Consider the following 10167-nt stretch of genomic DNA (forward strand, 5'->3'; position numbering starts at 1 on the left):
GCTGAGATATGTGCAGCTCCCTTTCCCTCCAGTAACCATTTCCCTCCCCCACACTGGACACCCCTCTAGTCTCATGGGATTTCTAGCTTTAGGCATGCTGCCTTCCCCTGTTGGAGCATAAGGCAACGGGTCAGCCAAAGCAGCCTGTTAAAGGTGCCATGACGACCAAACCCACACCACGTCAGTGTGGCCAGACCCCTGAGCTGATGAGCCTGGTTGTGTTAGCCCGTGACCTGGAGATATGAAGCTCCCTTCAGCCTCAGCAGGATTCTAACAAAACCCCCACCACCTGCTAATTCATGCTTTTTGTCATTCTCACTGCAACACTTAGGGATGGCAGGTGTTGCCACACTCTTGTCCCCATTCCAGTCCCTTCCACTTAACAGGGAGCTAAAGACATCAGAAAGCAGAAGTTGGGGAAAACAGAAGGATCTGAGTCTTTGGGAAGGTTAACTGGAATCAATTTCACTGAGGAGGTTGGGCCTTTGTAGCCCTAACAAGCATGGAGGATGGTGTCTCCACACCTCCTTCTCCCATATAGCTCAGTCCTCTCCACATGTCAGCCCTTTCCTCCTGTAAGATCAGGCTTCTAGTCCTCTAGAGTCAAAAACTGTAATGTGCAGGAGTGGTGTTTTAGCTCAGACATTGACCTCAATCCATAAACTCACCCAGAGCATTCTGGGGCTCCTCAGGGAAGCATTAGAAATCAAAACTGCCAGTCTGACTCACAAGGTGCCTTTTCCCACCTTGTCTCTTGGGAAAACAAAATCAGATAAATGGAATTAGCACTCTCCCACCTCCTTCCATTCCCAATTGATTGGATCATGGTGAAAAGCATGTGGGTATTTTTAAGATGACTATGTCTTTTTTTTTTCCTTAGTTTTTTAAAAAAATATTTATTTATTCCCTTTTTGTTGTCCTTATTATTTTGTTGTTGTAGTTATTACTGTTGTTGTTATTGATATCATCGTTGTTGGATAGGACAGAGAAAAATGGAGAGAGGAGGGGAAGACAGAGGGGGAGAGAAAGATAGACACCTGCAGACCTGCTTCACCGCCTGTGAAGCGACTCCTATGCAGGTGGGGAGTCGGGGACTCAAACCAGGATCCTTATGCCGGTCCTTGCGTTTTGTACCACCTGCACTTAACCCGCTGTGCTACCGCCGACTCCCCAGATGACTAAATCTTAAAATGCACCAACTCCTGAGAGAGAAAGGCATTCCTTTTGATTTTTCCCTTGTTCTTGAAGTGTCAGGGAGAAGGATGGTTGGCTTCACCAGGGCCTCAGATCAAGATGGTTGTTGGGAAACATGATGTTAATTGCCACTGGTAGCCAGCGACCTCTCTAAAAGCATCAGCCTCGTAGCTGCCTACCAGCACTTCACCTAGGTTACCTATCAGAAAGTGCAAGATGTCCGTGCACCCAGGTGGCCTGTGGCATTCTTTCCAGAGAGCCTGGCCTCTGGCTTCCTGAGCTCCTGTCTCTGTCCACTACAGTCCATGGAGAGGATGGCTCAGAGAAGAAACCCCGCAGAAAGTGAGCCCAATGAGTCACGAGCCAGGAGCCTTTCCACCATGGCAACTTATGTGCTATGACATACTTAATACTTGGGGGGGGGGGGTTGTTTGTTTGTTTGTTTTGTTTTGTTTTATATAGATAAGCTATTTTCCTAGAAAATCTGGAATAATCAGAGTCTAGTTTAATTGATTTAGAGAATCCCAAGCCTTCCAGCTCACTCATAGATACTCTGCCCTCTATCTTAAATGGCATGCCTTCGTTTTTAAGAGTATAGGTCAAAGGGTGGGGAGAGATAATGGGTATTCAAATTGGCTCTCAGGCCTGAAGCTCCAAAGTCTCAGGTTCAGTCTCTCTCATATCACCATAAACTGGAGCTGAGTGATGCTTTGGGAGAAAAAATAATAATAAAATAAAATAATATATATTTTATATATGTGTATATTTTTAAGTATATGTATATTCAGAAGAGCACAGGTTAAAACAATGAAATAAGCTATCACAGAATAGAAACATCCCTTTATATGTTAAATACTTTGGGTGTCTAGTACACCTCAAATAAATGTCCTCCACTGGCTAAAAAAGCTGAATTCTAACTGAGTATCTGAACTCCTTGGCAAAGTGTTCCTTCCCCTAATGAAGTGTGCTATGCAGTGAACCCTTCTCCTCACTGCTGCTTTATGTAGGAGAGAATATCTCTCTTGCTGTGCTGTCCATCTCCTAGCCCTTTTCCCAGCTCCTTGTAGGGTCTTCCTTCCTCAACCCTTCCAGAGCCCTCCCTCCCTCCTTTCTCTTTTCTCTCTGACTACCAGAGCAAAGCTGTCTCACTCTCTGATTCTTTGCAGATCGACGTAATTAACACATTCCAGACGGGAGCCTCTCTTAAGGGAAAAATAAAGCGACAGACCGTGGGTCAACACCTTGATGTAAAACTTACTTCTAGCTCATCCTATGTGTCAGTTGTACCAGTCCATTCTTCCTCCACTTCTGTTGCTGCTGCTGCTGTTTCATCTCCTAATATGGGCAGTGAGTGATAGTCTATTATGATGCATGATTTGCTAAAATGACCACAAGAGAGCACGTGGCATCCACTTTAACCAACTGTGGTTATCTCCCTTTTGCCTTTTGCCTTGGATCTTTTATAGTTAAGGGAAGAAAGATGGGGCAAAATATATATACATACATGTATATATATATATATATATATATATATATATATATATATATATATATATGTATAGATACCTCCCCACTCCAAAACAAAGCTGTGTGCCCTTCTATTTTATTTTTTTAATGTTGAAAAACCTATTAAATCATAACCATTTTTAAGCCAATAATCCTGTTTTCTGATTGGTTCCTCTGCATTGCTTGCTTCTTCCTTGATTTTTGTTTTTTCTTTTTCTTTGCTGTTTGGTCAGTTGGTTGGGTTTTGCTTTGTTTGAGTATGTTACCTCGCTCCTCCTCCTGCTCCTCTGAATCTGAACTCTACCTCCTAGGTAAAGTGTGAAGTCAGACCAAAGGAGAATGCAAGGATTCTTCATAGGGTGGGGATGGGGGGGAATTTGAGATCTCCTAAAAAAATTTTTAAAAAGGTAAGCAATGAACTACTGTTCCCATTAGAGTTCTACCACTAAATTTGTCGTCACAGAGTCATGATTCAACTTGACTTGTCGGTTGCCACTCTTGTTAGCATCAAAGCTTTACCTGAATGGAAAGAAAGGAAGGTTTTTCAGCCAAGTACAGGGTGGAGAATCCCACACTCCCTTATTTCATTTTTCAGGGACTTAAACCCAAACTCTGCTTAAGGAACAGTTAACTAGCATCTGGATAGGAGAGAAATATACCAAAAGATCAAAATAATGTGTTTTCTTCACTTGTATAGTAATTTTTTTTTTTTTAGGAATTTCTGAAGAACACGTTTGGAGTTTTGTTTTTAATCCTTCTCTGTAGTCTGACTGTCTTGCCTCTAGCTATCCCTTCATAGTTTAGTTTGCACACAGAGTTTCAGGAACCACTGCCTCAGCAAGCCTGTCAACTGGACTGCTGTCAGCATCCAGTCTAACAGCTGGTTTTCCCAACGCCAGATGTTTGGGTTCTTGCTAATCTTTATGTGTTCCTATTCCTTCTCACTTTCCTGTCTCCAAATGGGACACATAAAGGAGAGATAAGGCTAATGATAGTATTATTAATGTATCAATATTTAGGGGGCAGGAGATCTCTCCATATCAGGTATATTGTAGACCTCAGATGTCTGAGCTTCTATTTTTACTTTACTCTCTCACTCCCAACCAAACCCTGGGACAAGAGAATTAAGAAAAAGCAGTGCCATTGTCTGTGGGTCACATTATTATACATGTTTCCCAGACCTAGATTCTCTGTTGTCCTTTTAGACAATTTGCAAGAGGTATGGGCGGGGGGGGGGGGGGGCGAGACAGCTATAGATATGCATTCATGTAGCCCCAAAGGCAAGTAACATGTGGAACTAGAAAAGTTCTTCCATATCTCTCTAACTTCTTTCTTCTAGATTCACCTTCTAACTAGCTTCTGTTCTGAAATGCTGTCTCTCTGTTAAGAAGGGTTAGTGATGGGTTAGTTGTCTCCGTGATTTGATGGTAGACAGCACAGAGTCCACCAGGCTCTCCTAGTCCACAGCTTGCCCTTGAAGATTAGAAAGTCAGGCAAGAAGAAGCAGGCCACACCTGCTCTTTCTCCAGCTGTGCCTTCAAACTTGAAGGTTTGAGAAACTATATTTATATACTTTAAAATCATCTTTAAAATCATCTTTTCCACTCCAGATCCCCCAAATGAATTTACTACTCACTCAATCTTCAGTTGTTTTTTTTTTATCTCTTTTAAGAGTTCCCTCTAGAGGAAAGCCCTAATCTCCCCCCTCTTCCTCTGGCTTCTAAAAAAGAATAAAAGGGAAGGGGTGTGGGAAACCTGCAGAATGCAAGCTGTGGAGACAGGGTCTTTAGCCGGTCATTCACTGAGTTCCAGAGAATGTTCCTGGGCATGCGTACCTCATCTAAGCTCCAGCCTGGAACTGAATCCTGAGAGTTAGCCTTCAGTCAACCATTTTCACCTATAGGAAAAGGGTCTCCGAAGAAATGTTCCCCAGACGCTTTTTGAGATGATGACTCACCGCAGAGAAAGGGTTGATTGGTTGAGTGGAGAGGGTCTGAAGCTTTCACAGCACTTGTCCCCACCATCCCCACCCCACCCCAACCCCCCACACGCCAGGCTTGGGAAATAGCATAATGGTTATCCAAAAGACCTTCAAGCCTGAGGCTCCAAGGTCCCAAGTTCACTTCCCGGCACCACCATAAACCAGAGCTGAGTAAAACAAACAAACCAGGCAAGGAAACAAACCACTGCTTGGGGTGGATTGGTAATGGGTCTGTATGATTGTACGTCAGCATATGATGTTCTCTGAGTGGTGGAGTTAGACATTCTGGCACAACCTCCAATCCCTTTACGCCCTAACCCTTCTCTCCCCCTGCCAGGCCCCTGACACTCCCTAGCTTTCTGACTCCTCTTCACTTGAGCTTCCCTTGCAGGTGGCTGGTTTCCCTTTAGCTTCCAGAAGTCCTGCAGTTTAGCTGGATGGTTCTTCCTTGGTCCCTGCCCCCCCCCCCAACAGAAGAAAATGTGTCCTTTTTTTTTTCCCTATCTGCCCAGCCCCAGTTCAGTTGTATCTCATTGCTTTCCTGTAACAGTTATTGATCATCCCAATAGGTGAGAGGAAAAGCCAGCATAGCCCCTTGACCCACCCCAATTTTTTAAAACCCTGTTTCATATATTGGACTTTCTTGCATATAATTGTTTCAATAAAGTATTTGATTGTTTCCCAAAAAAGGAAAATCAAAGCAGGGAATTTGAAAGCTACTGACACTGAAGATGATCAGCTGATAGTAGCTGCTATCCTGTAGCACTTGTCAAAAATATTGAGATCACCAGAGCAGGTGAAAAGTACAGGCTGTATGTTATCACTCCTACGGGGAGTGTCATGACTAAACCCATTGCTTGACCAGAGCCGAGGGAGAGGCATTGAGTTTGGGCTGACTTAACCCAAGTTGCCTTGCACTAAGATTTGACGTGAATCAATTGACATTTGAAATCTCCTGAAGACTGGATGGAGCCTGTAATCCAACTGAGCTCACCAAGATCTGGAACAGAGAGAAAATGACAGTTAAGCTCATAAATCAGAAGATCAATAAGGTTCATAGAAGGGTGAAAGTGTAGGTCCTGACTTTCTATTAAGCATGGTGACTATAGGCCCAGGATCCTTAGTTCTCCTTGGCTGAGCTGATTCCAATGAGTGGCCAAGAATCCGTTGCCTTCTAAGCTTTGAGTACCCTCAGTCTCTCAGTCTTGGGTGCGTCAGCCAGGCTTTTGTGGAGTGAGACAAGATAAAGAAGGCCTCATCCAGAAGACACAACTTTGGTGAACCTTTCCTGCACATTGTTTTTGAAGGTTCTACACAGTGGTCAGAAGCACTGAGACTGGTTATCCAATCAGTTCATTGGTGTGATTCTCTCTTGTACTCGCTGCATTCTTATCTCATCTTCAGGAGCTCATGCTTTGTTTAAACAGCAAAGAAACAAAAGCATTCCTCACCCCAATGTCTCCCCCTCTCCCATTTCAACAATGTCATCTGCATTGCTCCCAGTTCATTTCTGAAGGCAGAATTTCTGGACAAGATTAGAATTTACCATCTCTCAACAACTGACGTACAATCATTTTCTTTTCCCTTGGCCTCCGCCCATTCCCCTACCCTGGTCTTAGAAACCCAAGTTCTAGTCCCTACCCCAGAGAAATTTAAAGTCAGAAAAGCAGAGATGGTGCCAATGTATAAGGCAAAGGTCTTTCACAGGGAGCAACTCTCGCTTGCTTTCTCCCCTCTGAATTGACTGAACCCCTTTCTTCTGACACCTATAGAAAAGAGCATCCTTTTTTTCCTAGGGAAAGTCTAAATTGTTTTCCTTCATCCAACCTCTTTGTCCACTCTATCAGAAAAATTCCTTGTGTCCCCATCACTGCCTCCCAGACTGTGTGGTGGCTCTTCTGGCCCTGCCCTTCCCTTCTCCACAGAAACGCAAGCTCCCCTTCACAAGGCAGAACAGCTGGAGAAAGCTGCTTGCCTGGGCACAGCCACTATGTCTGCAAGACGTGACCCTGCATTTGTGTGGGGAGCCAGGTCTTTCATTGGCCAGCAGAGAGGCAGCTCCTGATGCTACATTCCATCCACATCTCTGGGACAGGGACTGAGGAGCAGAATTGTGCTTTCTTTGGGGGAAGGGGACACGGAGGAGGTAGTGGGATAGGTACATGTGCATGTTTACTCACAAAAGGTCAAACCTCACCTTGGAGAATTGTCAGCATTATTAGTGACTTGCATGCTGCCAACACAAACGAGGACTGGCTTGTCTGACTTGCTGCATGATGTTCAATGTCACTTGTCACCTCAGGTGTATCACCTGCATATCAAGATGTGCTTGGCTCTGTGACAGTTCCAAACAGATTTCTTACCAAACGCCTTGTGTCACTTCTTCCCTCCATGTTCACAAAGCATTTGGCCTCAGCACAGAAATCCACATGTCTGAACCATCTTTTTTTAAGTTTGCCTGATGATTTTCACTTAGCTCTGCCATCCTTGCCCTCCATCAGAAAGAACTAATGAATCTTTGTGTTTTCTGTTCACTTTGAAGAGTGGATTGTTTGGGAATGCCGATTCTGCCTTTGGTTTTCTACCTTGTTGTGCCCCCCCCCCCCCACCCCCTGACACTTCGGAAACATCCTGGTTGTTTGCTGTTACTCACCCCACCCCAGTGCTTGGAGTTTGAGCCACACGATGCTTCTGGTGTTCCATGACCTCTTCTTACATGTTTATCTTTGCATACGGATTGATCAGGAATGTTTTGTGGTTTCAATTCTTGTTGTTCTTGTTGTTGTTGTTTTTCTCTTCGAAGCACCAGTTTCTTTTTCTACTGGCCAATTCTCATCCTCCTTTTCCTTTCCCTGGTGTAGATCAAAGTGGTCAGAGCGTTCCATAGTTCCCTCCACGAAAGCATTCAGAAACCCAACAATCAAAACTCCATCCACAACTTCATGACCCACCCTGAGTTCGTCATAGATGAGGAGGGGCCACAAACACCACTTCTGGAAGAGCAAGAGAAGGATAATCCTGAAATGGTTCCCAAGACTGGGACTAGGGTGCTCCTGTTGGATGGTGAAGCGACTCCATATGCCAACACAAACAACAATGCGATGGATTGCAGCCAAGTGCAAATTGTTGCCTCCCACTCGGACAGTCCTCTGCACAGCCTGGAGACATCAGTTTGAACTTCATCCTGACCCCCGCCCCTGATGTCCCTATTTCCTTCTTCATCTATCCAGTTCATAAGGTGATGACGGGACTTTTCACTGTCATGTCAGCTGTTCCCAAGTATGTGGGGACCCTTACATGACCATGAAGAGGCAAGAGCACAGACCTACAAGAATTGAAACTTAAACTTGAACTGGGGTTTGTAGCAGGACCTAGTCAAACCCCAGGTAGGTAATGAGTGGCAGAATCTACTCCTTGAATGAATGAGTCGTCATGTTCTTAAAAATGACAACATCTCCCCCCCTGAACTAGCCACCTACCCCTAGTATTCACCCCCATGTCACCATCTCCTGACTTCTGGCTCTTAGATTATGAATTATGCTATTTATAAAGTTAATTGACGGTTCAAAGAGACAAATGTCTTTAAACAAAATATGTTGAGGAAGGAATCAAAGTATAGACCCAGCCTATCATGATTGTTTTTGAAATGATTTTCCCATCTGAAAAGGTCTACCTAAAGCACTCTAGGTTTTTCTGGCCATCCAGTCAAACCTCCCTGAGGTTCTTTGGGTCATTCGTGACCATTAGCTTCCTTATCGTGCATCTTTTTCTAAGTTGTGATGACTAAGAAACTAGAGACGACCTTCAACTTTAACCATTCTCCTTTCTGGCTGCAGTGGAACCCTTGATTTTGTCCTCGTGGCAATAGACTTCTTTGCTACAAGGGTCCTTTTGAAACAACTGAGCTGGTTAAAGGGGGAAAAAATGTGTTCCTGTTGTTCCCAGCTTACTTTCTACTTCTAAATTGCTATCTTGTCAGATGTGTGTGATTCCTAAGTGCTGGGGTGATCAGCCTTCACCATAAAGCTTGCCTCTGGGTGTAATGTAGTTTTTACTGTAAGCTTGAGCTTCCTCCTTTTTCCTAAAGTGACTTGAGAATGACCCTTCCTCCTAACTGAACATGGATGTTGAGAACCAGAAGCTGCCAGGTCTAGGGCAAAACAGACCATCAAAGCCAAACTCATTGGCCCTCCTGGGGATGACCACTACTGTTTTCAAAGCCATCTTTGGGCATCATCTCCCAGGGCAGGAGCTGATTGTCATGGGAGTGACTACTGAAGCCTTGGAGGACACCTGAGGGCCCTACTACAAGATCTGAGGACACGGCACCCTGAGAAACCAGAAACCTTGAGTGCAGGTGCCCAGGAACCAGCTTTGACAGTCCCCTGCACTTTCTAATTCCATCCATTGCCACATACCCTAACTCATCTAATCTCTGGAAAGGGTTCAACCTTTCTCAAATACTCAGACTCTGAAAATATGTGTCCCATGTTGGGGGCTCCAGAGGCATTTTACTAATGTAAAGGAGCAAAAGACTTGCCTGCAAAGCTCTCCTCTTCCTTCTCTTCCCCCTCTCGAGACCCTCTCCCTTCTGTCCCTGACCACTGCCCAAAGTCACCCCTTCCCACCTGCCTCTCAGGAGTTGGGGGCTTTGCTAGGAGATGTTTTCTAAGTGCTTCTTAATGGGACAAGGTGGAGCCATGCTTGCAAGGGCTCCATTTTCCTTTCTGCTGATGTTAACTTAAGCTCTTCTGTGCAGAGTCTAACTCATGTCTGCCAGTCATGAATGGAGTCTGCCCTCCTCTTTCTAGAGTGATTGGAGAAGGGGGAATGGGCTTCGGCTCTTCTGGACTGCCAAATTTCCACTGGTGAGAGAAGTTTACCTGGGCCTGTCCTTGCTAGCCTTTTCCTCTGGCACCTTCCTCTCTCACCCCTTCTAGCCGAGCAGTCCTAGGGAAGAGAAATTTAAAAAAAACAAACAACAACAACAAAAACACCCCCTGCAAGCCCTCATGATCACACAACCCAGCAAATTAGAGTTTATATGCCTCAGCAGTGTCTTCTCTGTCTTAAGTATCCAAGGGCCAGAGAGAGCTCACCCAAGGCATTAGGTGTTCACACGTATGTTTATTAAGTATATCTGGAAGATTTAGTTCTGTCAAGTCTTTATTACCTCAGATCAGTTTAAAAGCCAAGGTAATCACCAACTTTGGAGGCGATTTTTACCATCCCTGCCCCTAGAAGAAATTCATGGTGCCTGACGGGTCACTTGAGGGCTTGTGTCTACATGTTTCAAGTCAGCGGTTCGTGTGTGTGTGTGCGTGTGTGTGTGTGTGTGTGTGTTCTAGTTTCCATAGTAGGAGAGAAAATATAGGTCTATTATGCAAAAATATATATAGTTTTCTTTAGATCAGAAACTGATATTTTTGGGTCAGCCATATGTATTTTGTTTAAAAGATTTAAAATAAAGTGCTGTCATGTGACCC

General features: G+C 44.5%; 1 protein-coding gene across 7 annotated transcripts in view; it reads left to right on the forward strand.

Moving 5' to 3' along the window:
* Window positions 1-9675, forward strand: part of ATP2B4 (ATPase plasma membrane Ca2+ transporting 4) — a 109936-nt gene extending 100261 nt beyond the window's left edge. For 3 of the 7 annotated variants that reach the window (XM_060178623.1, XM_060178624.1, XM_060178626.1), the window contains 2 exons: window positions 2361-2441; window positions 7543-9675. In XM_060178623.1, the coding sequence (XP_060034606.1) occupies window positions 2361-2441; window positions 7543-7857 (396 nt within the window). In that variant the 3' untranslated portion in view covers window positions 7858-9675. Of the gene's footprint in view, window positions 1-2360; window positions 2542-7542 lie in introns of all 7 variants that reach the window. The other 4 variants (XM_007522120.3, XM_060178625.1, XM_007522117.3 and 1 more) reach the window with 2 other exon arrangements.
* The last annotated feature ends 492 nt before the right edge of the window (window positions 9676-10167 follow it).

Source organism: Erinaceus europaeus, chromosome 19 (genome assembly GCF_950295315.1).
Source record: "Erinaceus europaeus chromosome 19, mEriEur2.1, whole genome shotgun sequence".
NCBI lineage: Eukaryota > Metazoa > Chordata > Mammalia > Eulipotyphla > Erinaceidae > Erinaceus > Erinaceus europaeus.